Genomic DNA, 20,027 nt, shown 5'->3' with positions numbered 1-20,027 from the left:
TTACTTGAAATATCTTGCACAGTTCTGTCCTTTGAACACCTGGGCCAGACCTATTGTTCTCACCTCTGCGTTGCAGGATGGGAAAACACTGGAGAAGTGCAAAGGGTGATAACAGAAACAAGAAGTTGTACTTATCAAGCAAGTTTGAACAAAAGGGGTAGTTTCTCTTGCAAGATAAGCAATGACCCAAGAAGGATCTGTTAGATCATGAGGGGGATCAATAGGATCGATGAAGAGCTCTTCCTATCATGGGAGTAACCAGAGACCAAAAGCCGTAACCACAGGTGAAATTTTTAAAACAACAGGTGTCAGAAATAGAAAATGTTTGAAATACTCAGCAGGTCAAGCTGAATCTGTGGGAGAAGAAAAAGCGCTAATGTTTCAAGTCAAAGATCTGAAGAGCGTCGTCCACCTGACAAAGGTTCTTGATCCTAAAATGTGAACTCTGTTCCTCCTCCCACAGATACAGCCTAACCTGGTGAGTATTGTCATTTCAGAAATGTGTTTTTTCCTAAATCCCCAGTCAGAAATTCAGGAGAAAATCCTTTCCCAGAGAGCCAGGACAATGTGGCATTATCCTGGGCCCACCATATTGATGCAATCATGGTGAAGGCATGCCAGTAGCTATAATTCATTAGGAATTTAAGGAGATTTGGTGGGTCACCAAAGACTCAAGCAAATTGTGATAGATGTACCACAGAGAGCTGTGTTTTGCACCTTGGCCCAGGAGTAATACTGATTCACTTGGCTGTAGGGGACCAGTCAGTATCCTGTTCAGTATTATATTTTCCTCCTTAAACCATTATCCTCAAATTGGAGGAGGGAGTGGAGGGAGAGAGTGCCCTACGACAAACTCATAGAAAACTACAGTGCAGAAACAGGCCACTCAGCCCATCTAGTCCATCTAGGCTGAACCATTTAAACTGCCTAGTCCCTTCGACCTGCACGCAAATCATAACCTCCAAACCCCTCCCAACCCTTCCCATCCATGTACTTATCCAAACTTCTCTTAAACGTTGAAATCAAAATTGCATCCACCACTGGCACTGGCAGCTCATTCCATACTCTGGTGTCCCTCTGAGTGAAGGAATTTCCCTCCACCCTTAAAGATTTCACATTCAACTCTTAACCCATGAACTTCAGTTGTAGTTCACGCAACCTCAATGGAAAAAGCCTGCTTGCATTTACCGTACCTATACCCCTCATAACTTTGTATGCCCCTACCAAATCTCCACTTAATCTTCTATGTTCTACGGAATAAAGTTCTAACCTATTCAATCTTCCCTTATAACTCAATTCCTCCAGTCCCAGCAACATTCTTGTAAATTTTCTCTGTACTCTTTCAACCTTATTTACATCTTTCCTGTAGGGAGGTAAACTGCACGCAATACTCCAAATTAAGTCTGTCCAATGTCTTATACAACTTCAACATAATAGCCCAACTCCTGTCCTCAATACTTCCATCTATGAAGGCCAATGTGTCAAAGGCTTTCTTTATGAACCTACCTACCTCTAATGTCGCTTTGAATGAATTATGGACTTGTATTCCCCTATCCTTCTGTTCTACTGCACTCCTCAGTGCCCGACCACCCACTGTGTAAGATCTACCCTGGCTGGTCCTCCTCACACTTGTCTGCATTAAATTCCATCTCCCATTTTTCCAGCTGGTCCAAATCTCGCTGCAAGCTTTGATAGTCTTCCTCGCTGTCCACTACACCCCAATCTTAGTGTCATTTGCAAATTTGCTGATCCAGTTAACCACATTATCATCCAGTTCATTGGTATAGATGACAAACAGCAACGGACCCAGCACTGATCCCTGTGGCACACCACTAGTCACAGGCCTCCAGTCAGAGAGGCAACCATCTACTACCACTCTCTGGCTTCTCCCACAAAGCCAATGCCTAATTTAATGTATTACCTCATCTTCAATGCAAGTGACTGAACCTTCTTGACCAACCTCCCATGTAGGACCTTGTCGAATGCCTTGCTGAAGTCCATGTAGACAACACCCATGGCCTTACCTTCATCAAATTTCCTAGTAACTTACTCAAAAAACCCCATAAGATTGGTTATACATAATATACCATGCACAAAGCCATGCTATCTCCAATCAGTCCCTGTCTACTCAAATACTTATATATCCAGTCCCCTTGAATACCTTCCAATAACTTCCCCTCTGACTCACTGGCCTATTATTCCCTAGTTTATTCTTACAGCCTTTCTTAAACAGCGGAACAACATTAGATATCCCCCAACCCTCCAGTACCTCACCTATCACTACGGATATTTTCAATATTTCTGCTTGAACCCCTGCAGTTTCTGCACTAACCTCCCACAGGGTCTGAGGGAACACCTTGTCAGGCCCTGGGGATTGTCCACCCTAATTTACCTCAAGACAACAAACACCTCCTCCTCTGATTTTGTATAAGGTCCATGACCTTGCTGCTGCTTTGCCTCATCCATGTCCATCTCCTGTGTAAGGACTGACGCAAAAAATCCATTTAAGATTTCCCACATCTCTTTTGACTCCATGCATAGCTTGCTATTCTGGTGTTCCAGAGGACCAATTTTGTCTCTTGCAATACTTTTGCTCTTAACATATCTGAAGAATCCCTTAGGATTCTCCTTCCCCTTGTACAATTTGTGCATAAAAGTTTCGAACCCTTACAGGTTCACAGCTTGAGGGGGTGTAGGTCTCACCTGTACTGTAGAGCAAGGTTCAGTGCAGTGCTATTTGATTCGTGCTTCCCCAGTAACATACTCAGCCTCTCGCAGTCACCCTTGCACTCCTGAAGAACCCGGGACAGGAGGTTATTGCGTTCCTTCCACTCACCGATGGAACTACAGAACGAAAAGGAGCAAAGCAGCAATCAAAACGGACATCTTTCACCCCTCCAAGTCACCTTGACTGGAGACATCCCGCCCCACAAACTGCCTTTTCCCAAAGTTCCCTTCTGGAAAGCACTAATAGGACTATTAAAAGAAAAATGTCATGCCACCTTAAAAGCTTCTTCCCCGTGCAGTTAATTTGATCGACCATTTTAGTTAGCCTCCATCCCCACCCCACTCTATCTATTACTGTTACTGCACTGCACTGTGAACACTTTGAACCACTGTTTGCATGTATTTATGCACATTTTATTCCACCTCAGTATTCTAACTTTATTTTTATATAATTCTTTACTCTTTATAATAGTTGAATGTTGTTTTGTGTTGCATATCGCACCCTGACCATCACACCACAGAAAATTTCCAATCCGTGAAAATGTATGCATATGGCAAACAAAATTGATCCTTGTTCCTTGATGAATTTTGCAGTAAAGGCACATGGAAAATGGCCAGGATAGCTCCCTCCAACATCTTAAGATAATAACTACCAGCCATGCCAAAAATATCCACATCCAAGAATGAAATGATTAAAATATCTTACTCCAAATTATTCATCTAGAAAAATACAGAAGTGGGTGAGATTCCAAAGTACATGGTTCATTGGGAATTCTACAACGTCAGTTCAATTGCTTACTTCTTCAGCTGATCCACTTCCATTTCTGAGCCTTGAATCCTGACTCCGACCACATTGGATTTGTGTGTCAGAAGGAATCGGGAGAACTCCTGCACGCCTGAACAATTCTGGAATGACTGCATCAATCGTTCAAGGGCAAAGCCAGGATCCTGCAGTGGAGATGAGGGCAGGGATGAAGATGCTCATTCTCAAATGGAGGAAGAACCCCTCCTACAGAGACCAACACTACCCACTGCTTTGGATCAGGTCTGAGGAGTATCCATGGTAACAGCACCCCAATCATCACCTACAGAATGGAATTCACAGACGCACACCTGGTTAAGTATTGAAACCCTGTGCCCTGAGAATTACTTTGTTCACCGGCGCCTCGATCTCATTGCCAATGGTGTCGGATCCAGTGCTGCCTGTAACACTGGGAGGTGAAGAGTCTCTCTCAGTCTGCTGCACGTTCTGGAGAGACGACAGCAACTCATCAGCCTAAAGCAGGGACAAAAACAATCAGGATGTAACCAAATGGAATATCTCTGCTGCCCAGTCAAGAGCACAATAAACACATGCAGCTAGACGCAAACATGCACAAAAAACTACCTCATACACATACATAGACATTGCAAACTCTTATGTGAACAACTACCATCCACAATCATATACACATATGCACACATAAACATAATACACTGCTAGAAATGCAAAAACAATCCAAAGCCATGAAGGACTGGTTTTAACAGAGAACAGAACAGCACAGTAGAGGCCCTTAAGCCCACGATGTTGTGCCAACTTTTTAACCTACTCCAAGATCAATACAAACTTTCCCTCCCACACAGCCCTCCATTTTTCTTTCATCCATGTCCCTAACGTATCTGCCTCTACCACTGCCCCTGACATCATGTATCATGCTTATAACGCATATAGCTGTGACATCCCACCTCTACTTTCCTCCAAAGTTATGTCCCCTCATATTAGTAATTTCCACGCTGGGAGAAAGGCACTTGATGCTCATAAGCCACTGTGCAGAGTAAGTTTTACTCTCTATATAGACTCAGCCGTCCCTTTTCTGTGAATGACTGATGGGATATTCATAAGAAGCTTCGCTCTGTATCTAACCTCTGCTGCCCCTGTTTGCAATGTTTGATGGGTCTGTTTAGATAGAGATTGACTCCATGACTGCAGAGTGATTGATGGGATTGCGTATAGGAAGCTTCACTCTGTATACAGCTCATGCTGTCCTCGTCCAGGGACAGGGAATATTTGATGGGTCAATGCAGAGGGAGTTCCACTCTAAATCTAACTCAAGTTGTACCTGGTCTGGGAGTGTTCAGTGTTGACTCTGTCTTTCTGGCACAAGCTCATGTGAAAAGTTAAGCTTTTGTTTCTTGAATGGATCAAGTATACCTAAGATGTTCTGGAGTACTCTGTAAGTTCCTGGACCCTTTCGAAGTACAACAGAGCAGGCACCCATCCCATCCATTGGGAGCCACGTTGGCTGGTGGGGCAGTGTGCACTCACCTTGAGACGAAGCTTGTCCCTCTCCCGTTGAATCCTGCCAACAGCCATCATGGTAGACTGCAGCTCCTGCTCCTTCCCGTGGAGCTGGTCTCTGAGCTGCTGGTTCTTCTCCCTCAGGCACTCCATGTCCAACTCCCACTTCGTCCTCTCCTCCCGTAGCTCTGGGCTCAGGTCAATGTCCAGCTCCCGTTCCACCTCCTCGATTGTCTGTGGGGTGGAGGAGAGGTTATGGCAGACACGGTAACATGGACATACTGAGTTGGGGGTGGGGGCTACTAGGTAACACAAGTGCTCACTCATTCACTGAGTCATCTTCTTCCCTGGCGTGTGACTTTTGGTTGTCATGAAGTCCAGTGGGTGTGCTGCTGATGGCTGGGGTGGGAGGGGGGGTATAATTAGTGAACAGGGGTGGGCATTTGCCAAGGAAGGAAGGCCAGTACAACCATAGGGATCTGGAACCCGAGCAGCAGGTTGTCAGAATGTGGGGGGTAGGATGTCTGGTGGAATCAACAAGAGGTTGGCACTGGCAACTGGGTAGAGGGGTACAACACAGAAACAGGAAGCCTCCTAACTCGCAGTGAGTTCAAGGCTGATCTGTGGCCTCACAGAATTACTCCCACTGCTTTTTGTCCCTTGAATCAACGAAAGAAATTAAACAATTGACCAGGCATTATTTGCCGTTTGGAGAAGAAGAGCTCCAAATTTCTACCACAAACATGAGAAAATCTGCAGATGCTGGAAATCCAAAGCAACATGCACAAAATGCTGGAGGAACTCAGCAGGCCAGGAAGCATCAGTGGAAAAGAATAAACAGTGGATGTTTCGGGCCGAGACCCTTCTTCAGGACAGGACATCAGGGCATTCTGAAGAAGGGTCTTGGCCCGGAACGTTGACTGTTTACTCTTTTCCATAGATGCCACCTGGCCCTGTTGAGTCCTTCCAGCATTTTGGGTGAGTTGCTCCAAATTTGTACCACCCAGTGTTGTGTCTCCCAACTTCACACTTGAACAAATTGAGTCCAACCTCTGGAGATGCCCCCTCCCCCCAACCCCCGGATGCAACCATCCCCAAACCTTGAAAACTTCAATAGATGAAAATCATAACCTTTTAAACTCCAGACAATAAAACCATGTAATGAGCAGAATGTTCAGCCCAAAAATCTATTGGCCGATACATGACCCCTCCCTGTTGGGGTGTCCTGCTTATCTGTCTACCACTACCTCCCTCACATCAGGACTCAATGACGTCTGATTTAGAGTCCCCACGTCCCCACGTGAAAGCATGTTCCACATTCTTACCAGTCACTGTGGGACCAATCTGCTACTGAATGTCATGTTAGTGACTGGGTAACAGTTACATCCTTTTGTTCCAGACTTCACTATAGGAGGAAACCGTTTCTCCACTATTGTCCAATCAACTTAAATAGATTTCTCTGCTCTCCTTTTTTACTAGGCTCCAACAACAACATTAGGACACAGAAAACTTCCATCCTCAGAAGCAAGTAGTCTTTTCCCAATGACCATTCCCTGATCCACCAGCCAGTCTCTGACACAACCTCCAGGGTCTGTATCAGTTCTCAGGGTTCGATTAGTGTCTTCTCTGTGGACAAGTGTCTAGCTTTTGGGACAGTGGTTGGTTTTTTGGATCCCTACTTGAGCGACCAGCTCCCAGCGTGCGAGGGTAGCCTCCTTTTCCTCAGAGACGTCACCACGGTGTGGGATTTCAGCTCTCCACGTGTGCACAGTGTCCTCGATTTCTGTCAGCACCTGGTGCAGCGCCCCCGAGAGGTCGCAGGGTTCACCTGCAGGAGGAAATGGAGCAGCAGTGAGCAAACAACGCACGGGTAGTATTGATTGAGAATTGTGCTTCTGATCAATGCACTGCACAATGTGGCCGGAATCTCGAGTCGACGAGCCTTGCATTTATACACCTCTAGGTATCCTCAGGATGTTATCAAACTAAATTAGACGCCAGGCCGCTAAAGGGGTTGTCAGGGCTGGTAACTAAAATCTTGGATGAAGTATTTGGTTTCAAGGAGTGTGTTAATTAGGGTTAATTAATTCTCCCGGGAGGAGGGAGAAGATGGCGGCGCGACGACACCGCGCGCGGCCACTTCGGTGATGAATATCTGTTATCTGTAGGGGACTGTGCACAATCCTGATTTGATGGAGGCAGATGTGAGAGCACAGCGAAACATCTGGAAAACTTCTGAAATGTCTGCTTTGCTACCACTGCTACTGTGTGGTAACCAGAATCTCCGGAGCTGAAGGCCCCAAAATCCTCGGCTTTGCGTGTTTCAGCAGCCGGGGACAGGTCGAAGGCACTCGGCAGAGGATGGTGCTTGGGAGGCTGTATCGGAGAGGCTGCTTGTTAGCTCGGAATTTTCAGATGGATGGACTCAGGGTTGGCTGGGATCAGCTGCTTCTAAGGTATCGTCAAGTTGACAGTGCCTGGATGTTTATGGCAGGGAATTTCTCCCTTTTGCCGCCTGCTATCAGGAACTTGGGAGTCGATCGACTTGGGACTTTGAGACTTTTTTTTAACTGTGCCTATGGTCTGTTCTTTATCACATTATGGTATTGCTTTGCACTGCTGTAACTATATGTTATAATTATGTGGTTCTGTCAGTGTTAGTCTTTGGTCTGTCCTGTTTTCTGTGATATCACTCCGGAGAAACATTGTATCATTTCTTAATGCAAGTATGCATTTCTAAATGACAATAAAAGAGGACTGAATGTTCCCATAATCTAATTAAGGAACAGATGGAGAGAGGCTTAGGGAGGGAATTTCAGAGCCTAGGGCTCAGGCGGATGAAGGCACCGTCACCATTTAAAGAGCAATTACTGTATGTGACCAGGATTTTCAGTTTGACTTACTAATTTTTTGGGATGTAGACATCAAACAGAAAGCCAGCATTGCTTGTCCATGTCTAAAGTAGTGGGAGGCAATGATGATGAGCTGCCATTTTGAGACCCTATAGCCCTTATGGTGATGGTGTTCCCACATACTGTTAGTTAGGGATCAGAACAGAGCAGGGAGCTGGAGAAGCTTATGGAGGGCCAGAGCATGACTAAACATAAACAGTTCTGTAGATGCTGGAAGTATTGATCAACACAAACTCAGCAAATCAGGAAGCATCAATGGAAGGAAATAAACTATCAATGTTTCGGGCCTAGATACGTTATCAGGAGTCCTGATGAAGGGTCTTCGCTTGAAATGCCAACTGCTTATTCCTCTCCATGGCCGCTACCTCATTTGCTGAGTTCCTCAATCATTCAGAACATGAGTGTGCAGCACTCCCTCATTACTGGGGCACCATGCCAGTCCAGAGACTTGAGCTGATTGTATTCTCTGATGTTGTACCAGTGGTGGCGTTCAATACCCGGTACTCGACAATGCTTTTCCTACTAACCTGCTAGCAATGAGGTTGGACAAGGCTGTCCAGGACAGCTGGAATCTGTGGAGAGGCCCTGGTCTGGAAATTGAAACATCCTGCTCTCTGGGTATAGGTTGTCACTGAGATCGGAGCAGGTTTCCAGATATTCATCGTCTACCCTGCAAGGAGAATAAAACCGTAAGGTGTAGGAACAGAATGAGGCCATTTGGCCCATCAAGTCTGCTCTACCATTCCAACTTTCCTCTCAGCCCAATCTCCCGATTTCCCCTCAGATCCCTTCATGCCCTGACCAATCAAGAATCTATCAGCCTCTGCCTTAAATACACATACAGACTTTTGCCTCCACAGCTGCCTGTGGCAAGGAATTCCACAGATTCACCACTCTCTGGCTAAAAAAATTTCTCCTCATCTCCGTTCTAAAAGGACGCCCCTCTACTCTGAGGCTGGGTCCTCTGGTCTTCAACTCTCCCACCATAGGAAACATCTCCACATCCACTCTATCGAGACCTTCCGCCATTCGATAGGCTTCAATGAGATCACCCCAAATAAGTGGTTTAAGGAACCCGCAAGTGACCGAGGCCAGGTTAATGAGCAGCCAGATGGAGTCCAGAGGGAAAAAGGAAGGAACAACATATCTGAAGCAGCAGGTGGAGGAACCTCATGCAGCTTGACCATGTTGAGGTTAACAGCTACCATCTATGGGCAGGGGATAGTAATCGTCCAGCTGAGCAGGTCAAACTTGTCTAGTCACTCCATGCTGACTTGGCCCTCCTGAATGGCCACTCAGAGCCAGTTACGCCAAGCAGGTCACGCTCGGCTGGCAAGCAGTTACACAGAGTGAAAGCATCAGACCTGCCATGATCTCGGAGAATGTTGGAACAGTCTGAAGGGACTAAGTGACCTCATATTCTTATATTTCAACAGCTGTGCACTTCAGGAAGCATCTCACTGGCTGGAAATCTTTGAAAGGAATGCAAAACATGTTACAGAAATGAGTCTTTCCTTCTTAAATGACTGACATCATCTATCAATAGGTGCGGTGGAGAATTGCCCATCTGTTTGGGGGGGGGTTGCTGGAATGAAGATGGGAGCTTCAAAGCTTTCTTGATAGCTGATTAATTAAAAGGAAACTCTCCTTACTGCCATTCACAGTAACAATGGGAAAATCAGGAATCCTTAGCTAGGCCTACCTGCTGGTGGTGAGAGTCAATCTGTCGATCTTTTTGTTCAGCTTGAGAATAACAACAAGTAACTCTGTGATCTGCCTCTCGTAACGCAGGACAGCCACTTCCTCTTGCTCGTCCTCCTCATCCTCCTCCTCCTCCACGTCCTCCTCTACCAATACCTCCAGCTGTGAGACAGAACAAAAAGAGTCGAGTAATGTTCACAACACAAAATGTGCAAGGTTTTGAGTGCCCTGGACACTGTACATAGAATGACTTTTTTCCCCTCTCTTTCGAGTGGTCAATCTTTAGGAGCATAGATTTTGGTTAATTAGTAGTGAATGGGGGGGGTGAAATAAAAGTATTTCATTGAATGAATGGTGAAGCTCTTTTATTCACTATCTGAGAGGCCAATGGAGGTAGAAATCTTCATTAAATGGAAGGCCGACTGCCTTCCTTTTGATCACTACCGGAGAAGGAGTTTGTGAGCAGCCTATCACTGTGTGGCTTGCTGTGGCAGGCAGGTAGTCCTCTCCGCCTCATGGGCTGTCCCTCTCTTTTGATGAATGTCAGTGGTATCATAGGATGGTATCGTGGTTCTGCCTTATGGATTGGACTATTGTGTTTAAGGACTGTGGACTTTTTCAGACTTACAGTTTTTATATTGTGTTTTTTATTGCCTGTTCCTGTTCTGTTTTGTTGTGCGAGGGAATGTTTTTTGTGGGGTCAATATTCCTGTTCCGATTTTTTGTGTGCGCGGGGGTGGGGGGGGGTGGGTTTGCCTTTTATCTCTGAATGACTTTCATGTTCTTTCTTTTTTTCGTGGCTATCTGGAGAAGACAAACTTCAGATACATGCTTTGATAGTAAACAAATGTTTGAAGTCTAAAATATAATCAAAGAAGCACAGAGGGTTGTATTCTACAGGATTATAGGCCTAGGGGAAGAAATAGGATGAACACAAAATCCATTTCCTAGCATGGACATGTTGCGTGAATTCTCCTCCTTGGCTCTAAAGTTCTGTCACTCTGTGAAGACTCACTCAGTGTGTAGTGTGATAAACTCGGGTTCATGTCTGTGATGGGACTATTCAATAGCCAGTAAGATGATTCCATGTCACTGATGGCCCTGTGACACCAAGAGATGTGATGGAGCAGTGAAATGGTTCTAATGGTTCTGTACACAGATCTGAGTAACAGGCCAGCATGACCTGAAGATCCTGTGTGTGATCTAAATTCTATGATCCAAATCCCAAGGACTTTCTATAGGGGCACAATTGAGAGCATCCTGACTGGCTGCATCACTGGTTGGTATGAGAATTGTACTTCCCTCAATCGCAGGACTCTGCAGAGAGTGGTGCGGACAGCCCAGCGCATCTGTATATGTGAACTCCCCACTATTCAGGACATTTACAGAGACAGGTGTGTAAAAAGGGCCCGAAGGATCATTGGGGACCCAAGTCACCCCAACCACAAACTGTTCCAGCTGATACCATCTGGGAAACGGTACCGTAGCATAAAAGCCAGGACCAACAGGCTTCCGGACAGCTTCTTCCATCAGGCCAACAGACTGATTAATTCATGCTGATACAATTGTATTTCTATGCTATATTGACTGTCCTGTTGTACATACTATTTACTACAAATGACTATACATTGCACATTGCACATTTAGATGGAGATGTAACATAAGGATTTTTACTCCTTGTATGTGAAGGACTAAAGTCAATTTAAAAATTCAATTCAAAATTCCCACAGAATGTTCTATCAGCTATTTGAAGGAGCTGTCCAATAACCTCCATTCTATGATACGTTTTATCCTTCAACTCTTTCTTCAATTCCTTTTGAAGGTTCTCGTTGAGCCTCTTCCCCTGCCAGTGCAAGCACCATGTTCCACATCACTCACTGCATTTATATTCACTCCCCCTCCTCCTACCAATCACTCTGAATCCTCGTCCCTCCCACCGCTCCAAACCCGAGTTAATCTGTCAGAACCCCTCATTATTTGAAAACCTCACCCTAAAATCTTCTCTGTTTTAAAGAGAACAATTCCAGCTTCATCATGTCAATAAATCACATTGTTTTACCATGTTGGATCTGTCATATTCTAATATCATGACAGTGCTATCATTTCAAGAACAACTCTGTCACCCAATACTAGTCTGTGAAAGTTCTACAAAATGGAATTCTCTCTTACTGTCCCTCTCTCTCCCCCTCTCCCTCCCTCCCTACCCCCTCCATTAAATCTCTTTTGAAGTGAACATTTAAGAAAACGGATTTATAAACGGTGTTTGACCTAAAAACAGTAATTCTGGTTTCTCTTCCTGAAGTTACAGTCTGGTGCGTTGCATATTCCCAGTAATTTTTGTCTTTATTTTAAATCTCTTCTTAACAACTTCTGCTCTGAGAAGAACCCACCCAGTTTCTCCAGCCTCTCAGTGGATCGAGTCCCTCTAGTCCCGTGCCATTCTGATACCCCTGACTTTTTTTCTTGTATCAACAGGAACATGAGGAGAACAAACTTATTGCTAAATGCACTGCCTGACATCAACTCTCAAGCAGTTCACACACAGCCTTGAAAAGATTTGAACTGATGCATCAGCTTTCATAACCTAATGGCTCCGCAACACCCTTTACCTGAAACTTCAGCAACCCACAGAAAATGCTGGAGGAGCTCATCAAATCAGGCAGCATCTATGGAGGGGAATAAACAGTCAATGATTCGGGTCATGGCCCTTAATCAGGACTGGAAGGGAATGGGAGAGATAAGGGGTGGGGGAGAGGAATGAGTACAAGGTGGCTGGTGATAGGTGGGTGGGTGGAGGAGGGGGTTGATGTAAGAAGCTGGGAGGTGATAGGTGGAAAAGGTAAAGGGTGAAGCAGAAGGAACAGAATTTGTCCTTTCCCAGACTGAGGTAATAGTAACTCCAGTCTCATGAATCTTAACTTCTGTTTGAGGGGTAATAGGGGAAGGACAGTAAATGGTGATCGTGTAAATGAATACAGTGATTCACACCAGACAACCTGCATACATTGAGTTCCCTTAAAGAGAAATGAGAGAATTAAGATTAAAGGTAAAAGATCAGTTTTATTTATTGAAACATACAGTGAAATATGTCGTTCGCTTCGACAATCATCATAGTCCAAGTAAGTGCTGGCGGCAGCCTGCAAGTGTCAACATAGAATGTCCACAGCTTAGCAACCGTAACCTGTACGTCTTCGGAATGTGGAGGGAAACCGGAGCACCCAGAGGAAACCCACGTCTTCACGAGGAGAATGTACAAACTCCTTACAGACAGCGGTGGAAATGAACACGGGTTGCTGGTGTTGTAATGACGCTACACCAGCTGCTACACCATTACAACACAATCTGTTCTTTAGCTCTAATGCTTGGGAATTAAGAGTAGGCAGCAGGGCGGAGAGAACCAACCTGCTCTTCTCAGACCGGACCTCAGGTTTAGCCTCTCATCAGAAAGACGTCGCATCTGACAGAGCAGAACAGCAAAGTCAGCCTAGACATTGTCTTTCTCGTTGGGTTTGAACCCATGAATGTCTGACTTGCAAGTAGAATTGAGTTGTATCAGTCCCTGTTTTGGCTAATCCAGCATGGCTTAGCCCCGATCCCAGGATGGGAGCCCCACGCCAGAGCTATTGGGCTTTAATAGATCAGACACCAATGCCCCGAATGAGAGAATACAGCATAGAAACAGGCCCAGTCTGTCCACCTTGATCACCAAGTACTGATCCATACTAATCCCATCTACCAGCATTTGATCCCAGCCTATTATGTCTTCAGGATCAATTTGAGTGACAGAGAGTATAACACTATAAGACCATACCTCCATTCCTGAGCAGAAACTCCAACTCCTTTCGTTCTGGAGAAAGGTAAAGGAGAGGTTGGCCTTTATGGCTTCTTGCCGTTTGTTGCTCTGCCCAGGCTTCACTCTCTTTTGGGTTGCAACCTCAACTTAGAGATTTGTTCAATTTGTGAAACAAAAGGCTAGTCGTTGGCAGTCCCTGGGATTTCCTGTCTCGGCAAAGGTCGGAAGTGCCCTTCCTCTGGTGCTGCTTCCAAGTCAACAATCTCTGGATTTTAACATCCTCTTTCAGATTAACCCTCAAAGAGCAAAAGGCAACACATAAGAAATTGTCAAGTGAGTAGAATTACATGTACAGAAACAGATCATTCTTCAGTCTGTTGTACTATAAGTGGCATGCATGAGTTTTGCAAAACCCCTTCATTCAATCTGCAAGGATAACCCTGAGCTTCCAGTTACCATTCACTTCAATTGTCCACCTCATCTGCAATCTGATCTCTTTGTCTTTGGCCTCTCAGACTAGTCCAATGAAGCCCAACGTGAGTTCACAAACACTGATATCCTGTCTTTTCATTTTGGTCACATTAAACCTATTCTATCAACTTGAAACATTAATTCTCTCCCTGTACTCGACTTGCTGAGTATTTCCCTGCATTTTCTCTTTTTATTTCAGGTTTACAGCATCTGCAGGATTTTGAATTTGAACATATCATGTGACTTCTCTGCTCCATGCTTGTGAATCTATCCCACACTAACCTTCTCCCTTCCCTTCACATCTTCTCCAGTCACTACTGCCTCCTATCCCTTCCCCTCACATGTTTATTCAACTCTAGCTACAACGCATGGTTTGATCCTCACAGCGGGGGATGTGGACCTGGAAGAAGATGCAGACATCCTCCCAATGGATTTGAAGCATTTTGCAGAGACAGCTTTGGCAGTATATCTCTTGCACATTGAACTGTGATTCACAAGTATGCAGCAGTTTTGGAATCATTTCCTTCGAGTAGACCATGACTTTAAATCTTGATCTTTGATCTCCCTGTTTATTAGTCAGCCAAAGGTAGCCCATAGATCATTAGACCATAAGATTTAGGAACAGAAATAGGCCAATTAGCCCATTGAGTCTGCTGCGCCATTTCATCATGGTTGATCCATTTCCCTCTCAGCCCCAATCTCCCACCTTCATGCCCTGACTAATCAAGAATCTATCAACCTCTGCCTTAAATATACCCAATGACTTGGCCTCTACAGCCACCTGTGGCAATGTATTCCACAGATTTACCACTCTCCAGCTAAAGAAATTCTTTCTAATCTCTGTTCTAAATGGACGTCCTTCTATTCTGGGACTGTCCTCTGGTGCTAGACTCCCCTACTATAGGAAACATCCCCAGACATCCCACCCTGCAAAAACTCATTTCAGGGAGGTCTCAACCGGAAGTCTCAACCTCATAGCAGTCTGTGTCAATGAATTTGTTAATTTTGCAAGACATCAGAATCACAAGTGTTTTGTGAGACAGCTGACTTCTGAGTTCTGTCTTAATGTGATGCACCATGCTGAATGCCCTTTCTACATCACAATTAGAATTTGACAGCACCAAAAGCAGCTTCATCAACTGGCAGAGCTCTTTGAATCTCAACTGTCCTGTGCTCAGAATCCATCAACAGGCAAACTTTTGTAGTTTGACACCAGTTTTTCAAGGTTAGTTGAGACATAATCCAGGACTCACCCCAACATGTCTTTTACAGTCATTTAACCCACCATGGGCAATAGAAAAGTCACTGTTGCAAACAGTGCAGTGCGCAACACTGTCATTATTTTTGACCCCTAGTAGGCAGGAGTATACTTTAGTGTAGTCTGGGGTGAAGTACGTTTTATATTTTCTTTTTTTGGAACACTCTGCCATGGCGCTGCAGGACACTAAACTGAACTGATGGACAATGAAAGAGAGAGAGAGATCGACTGTAAAGCCCGCCCACAGAGAAAACTGATAGGTCTACTTAGCACAAAGAGAGATCAATCAGGATGCTCTCTCTGTCACTCGCTCTCTCTCTCTCTCGCTCGCTCTAAAAAAAATCGATTTCCGGGATATTGTATATAATTTGCGGGCGTCAGGGAGCCACTATCAATATGCCAGAGACTCCTGGAACTTCCGGGAGAGGTGGTATGTCTGCATCATCTCCAAATCTACTCTATTGAGGCCTTTCAACATCTGATAGGTTTCAATGAGATCCCCCCACCCCCCAATTCTTCTGAATTATAGTGAGTACAGGCCCAGAGCCATCGAACACTCCTCATATGATAAGCCCTTCAATCCCAGAGTCATTTTTGTGAACCTTCTTTGAACCCTCTCCAAGACGTCAATGACAAGCTCCAAGTCCTGACAGGTGGCTCCCAAGAAACTGGATAATTTCCAGATTTTAAAGGGATTCATTGAGAATATTAATTGGGGTTAGTGTTATGATGTGGTGGGAAAGGGCTCCTGGATTACAAACAGAAAGTACTCCACAGATCAAGTTCCATCTGTGGAGAAGAAAATAAATTTAAAGTTGATGACCTTTTGTCAGAACTGAGAGAACTTTGAATTTAAAATTTGTTTTAAGGTGCAAAGGAAGTGGGGAGAGCAAAAGGCAGGTCTGTGTTAAGCTGGAGACCAAAAGAAGCAGTGCTGGAGCTGGTGATTTGGAGTGATGAAAGGGGGGTGATGCCTGCTCGAGAAGGATGGTAAAGGCAGGTAAGAAACTAAAGATATGTCTGCAGGGTGTATGTATAAGAGGGGAAGTATGAAATCTGAAATTAGCAGAAGAAAGAAACCGGAATGCTGGAAATGTACACAATTGGAACGAGATATTAAAGTTGTTGAATAGATTATTCACTCCCAAGGGCTGTAACATGCCGTGCTGGAACACCTTGAACTTATGTTGTGCTTCAGTGGAATCAGTAAAGACTGAAAGATAGAAAGGTCAGAACAGGAATGGGATGGAAAATCAAAGTGACAGACAACCAGAAATTCCAGGTCACTCTTAATGGCAATGGCTTCCTCAAATGGAGATCACACCATGAACATGATACACAGGTAGTCGTTTGGTTACCTGGTGGGAAGGCAGGTGTTGCTTCTCCTGCAGTTCTGTGGGAAGTAGGAGATGCAAGTGTGAACCAAAGAGTTCCAAAGGGAATGATGCCATCTAGCTGTCGAAAGGGGGAGGGAATGGAAGAAATGAACTATCAGAAGTTATGCAGTTGTGTATTTAATATTTCAGTAACATTTGAGCAATTTTGTATACATGTTGGTTGATTAAGCATTCTTGTTCCATTAAGTAATTAATTACAGGTTATCTGTCAAATACATTAATTGCATGTCATCACGCTACCACATGATGCATGCGAGCCTCGACAAAGTTACACCCACATTCCCAGATTCCTGGGTTTTCCTTTGACTTAGTTTAATTTTGGCGATGAGGTCCTTTTAGAATTAACCCGACACAGCTGCCGACCCATTAAAGAGCAGTGAGACGTTCAAGCTAAGAAAGAAATGCAGCAAGTAAAAATAAAAGCAGCCCAGCACGTGCAGAGTCGGTCTTTGGAAGGGAAGACACGATCAAGGTAAACAAAAAAGGTAGTAAGTGGAATAATTCTGGGTTCATAAGGAGTGAGTATCGGATAATAATCATTTAAAAAAAAAAGCAAACGTGGCTGGATACACCAGAAAGATTGATGAGTTTGATTAATTGGTTCATGTGTACTGAGCTATTGGAACAGCATTTTGAAGCAAATGAAATAACCAAAGAGAAACAAGTACCAATTTTGCTAAATGCAATGGGTTTAAAGGCATACAGATTGCTTCTACATTTGACTGCTCCAACCAAACCACTGCTATTGTCAAAGTACTGCAGGAACACTTAGAACCAAAGCCATTGTTGATTGCAGAATGCTGTAGATTTCATAAGTGCGATCAAAAAGAAGGGGAGTCCATTTCAGCATAGATGACAAAATTGAAGAGAGTATCTAAGTACAGTCAGTTCGGTAATGGACTTAATGATACACTAAGAGATCGTTTCGTTTGTGGAATCTTAAAAGAAAGCATTCAAAAATGGCTCCTAACTGAGCACAATTTACATTTAAAAGAGCAGTCAAGATTGCTGTATCAATTGAAACATCAGACAGAGACACAACTGAGTTGCAGTCAGGGATGAAAGTGAGCGTGAACAAAAATTGCAACGTCTAAACAGAAACCTGGCTGGCCAGACAAATTGTGTCACCTCAATGGCAGGCGCTCACATACACCAAACAAATGCAGATTTAAAGGTGAAACTTGCAGAAAATGCAACAAAGTAGGACACATATAAAGAGCATGTCAGGCGGACAAAAATAAATGGACCGCTCAGTGAAGAGAAAAAGTTAAAAAGTCAAGTTGCAGTTTCAAAAAGAGCTCTGATCTTTATGCTGTTGATGAAAACTCTGACAATGATGAGAGTGATACAGGACTAGGGAGCCTTGAAAACTAACAATAGACAAGCAATATGGCTTACACCAGAAGTGAATGGCAAATTAATTAAAATGAAATTGGACACTGGTTCTGCTGTTTCAGTCATCCCACAAAATGAGTTTGAAAAGCATTTCTAAGATACTAAACTGAAGCCTGCAGATATCCAACTAAGGACTTACACTGGAGAATAGATAACTCCTGTGGGAATGACATTGTAACAGTGAAATACAACAACCAACAAGCCACATTGAGCTTGTATGTGGTAAAAACAGAAGGACCAGCATTGTGGGGTCATGATTGGCTGAAACAACTACAATTACAACTTGATCAAAGATCCATCCACCATTTGCATGACACATCCCATGCAATGAAGCCAACTTAAAGTGAATTAAGAAAGATACAGGATGATGCCACAACTGTCTCCATGCCAAACACCATTGCCCAAAAGAGGACAAGCGCAGGTGTTGGTGCCAACCTCTGTGCCTCTGGTTGGAAAGCATATTGCAACAAGGAACAACCTTGCTGCTCAGAGGAAGCGTGAAAGTGACGAAAGCACTGGCCCGACTACGACAGTTTTCGTAGGCAACCTGTCTGCGAAAGCTTCTGATACGTTAGTCAGGCAGTTTCTTGCAAAACGTGGCTTGGTTTTAAGCTGGAAGAGAGTTTAACAAGCTTCAGGAAAGTTGCAAGCATTCGGCTTTTGTGAGTGTAAAGAACCAGAATCTACTCTGGGTGCATTAAGGTTGTTGCATGAACTTCAAATGGGAGACAAAAAGCTGCTTGTAAAAGTAAATGCAAAGACCAGCTAGATGAATGGACGGCCAAAAAGAGTCAATGGAGAAACAAAAACGTTGTTAGATGATGCGGAAACAAATCAGATCATAAAGGGAGCAATGAAGTATATAAGAGGATACGCCAGTGAACTAAGTAGACCTTCCCAAGATCAAGATGCATAAATGAGAACAAAAGGAAGGAAGAGTTGGAAAGAAGAAACGTGAGAAAGAGAAAGAAAGGGATGGAAGTGGACCCAGAGAGAGAAAAGAAGAAGAAGGGTGTCCTGAGCTGTCAGAACCACTTCCTGCAGTCTCAGAGCCAACTTTTACAAACACCATGGAAGAGGCCTCAGAACCTGAGATTGTTTCACAGCCACCTTGTCTCAAATGCCGAGCAGAGTGATTCCCTTGTCAGGAAGAACGTAATCCCACAAGAGTAAGAAAGCCTCCACAGCAATAAAATCTTCCAGCCTGAATGGGACAATTTAAAACTTACTATGCTGTGGATGTCTATATAATAGCTGTATTTCACTGTGTATATAGTTGATTTGCATTCTATGTTGAGTTGGAGTTTATAGCTAAGCAGGGAGGAGTGTTGTTTATTTAATATTTCAGTTATGTCAACTCGAGCAGAGAAGAAACCACAATTGTGGAAAAAGGAATTTCAACTTGGAAGCACCGAGCGAGAGAGACAAAGAAACTTGTGGTATAGTATAGGAATCGTAGAAACAGGCTACAGAGTTGTGGCCTGCAATAGATTATCTAGTTGTTAACCTATCGCTGAACTGGAGACAGAATTCAAGAAGGAGTCAGAGATAGAACGTGTGAAGGAGAAAGTAGAATGAAAATTAACAGCAAAGATAACAATTTTTATTGCGGGGCAAATGAAAGAGTTAATTATTTTTCCAATGAAAGGATTAATAACTTGCAGCTCCAATTATGCACTTATGCAAATCAGTATAGTCTGTTTACTATAAATGAGATATGGCTAATGGTCCTGGAGTAGTGTTAATAAAATTTAAACAATGTCCAGCTCACTCTGTATATCAGTCCCAGTCCAGCGGGATACTTGTTGAAGGTAAGGTGTACAGTGAGGAAGACGGAGAAGATTGGAACACTTTTGACCCCAGTCTGTGTGTGGGATCTAATCAACAATGGGTTTAATTGATTAGAATCATAGTTTACACATCATCAAGTAGCAGAAATAAAACAGTGGAATTTCTAAAATCCCAACACGAATTTCTAAAGCAGCCAAAATTAGGAGAGATTTCCACATATAGAGGTTAACAGCTACAATTAAAGATATACTTGCCCTCCCTGACCATAATTCACTACAATAAAAGTTGAGAAACAAAAAATCGT

General features: G+C 43.9%; 1 protein-coding gene across 1 annotated transcript in view; it reads right to left on the bottom strand.

The window, feature by feature from the left end:
• The window catches only part of LOC134337355 (colorectal mutant cancer protein-like), a 28,998-nt gene extending 15,362 nt beyond the window's left edge, over window positions 1-13,636 (bottom strand). Inside the window, exons 1-8 of the mRNA XM_063032281.1 lie at window positions 13,430-13,636; window positions 9,620-9,780; window positions 8,445-8,587; window positions 6,685-6,833; window positions 5,033-5,239; window positions 3,878-4,003; window positions 3,527-3,675; window positions 2,704-2,844 (exon numbers count right to left, since the gene is read on the bottom strand). Coding sequence (XP_062888351.1) covers window positions 2,704-2,844; window positions 3,527-3,675; window positions 3,878-4,003; window positions 5,033-5,239; window positions 6,685-6,833; window positions 8,445-8,587; window positions 9,620-9,780; window positions 13,430-13,435 — 1,082 coding nt within the window. The 5' untranslated portion in view covers window positions 13,436-13,636. The remainder of the gene's footprint in view (window positions 1-2,703; window positions 2,845-3,526; window positions 3,676-3,877; window positions 4,004-5,032; window positions 5,240-6,684; window positions 6,834-8,444; window positions 8,588-9,619; window positions 9,781-13,429) is intronic.
• Window positions 13,637-20,027: the final 6,391 nt, after the last annotated feature.

The sequence above is a fragment of the Mobula hypostoma genome, chromosome 24 (assembly GCF_963921235.1).
Source record: "Mobula hypostoma chromosome 24, sMobHyp1.1, whole genome shotgun sequence".
Lineage (NCBI taxonomy): Eukaryota > Metazoa > Chordata > Chondrichthyes > Myliobatiformes > Myliobatidae > Mobula > Mobula hypostoma.
The sequence above is the reverse complement of the archived record's forward strand: the minus strand, read 5'-3'. Positions and strand labels throughout refer to the sequence as shown.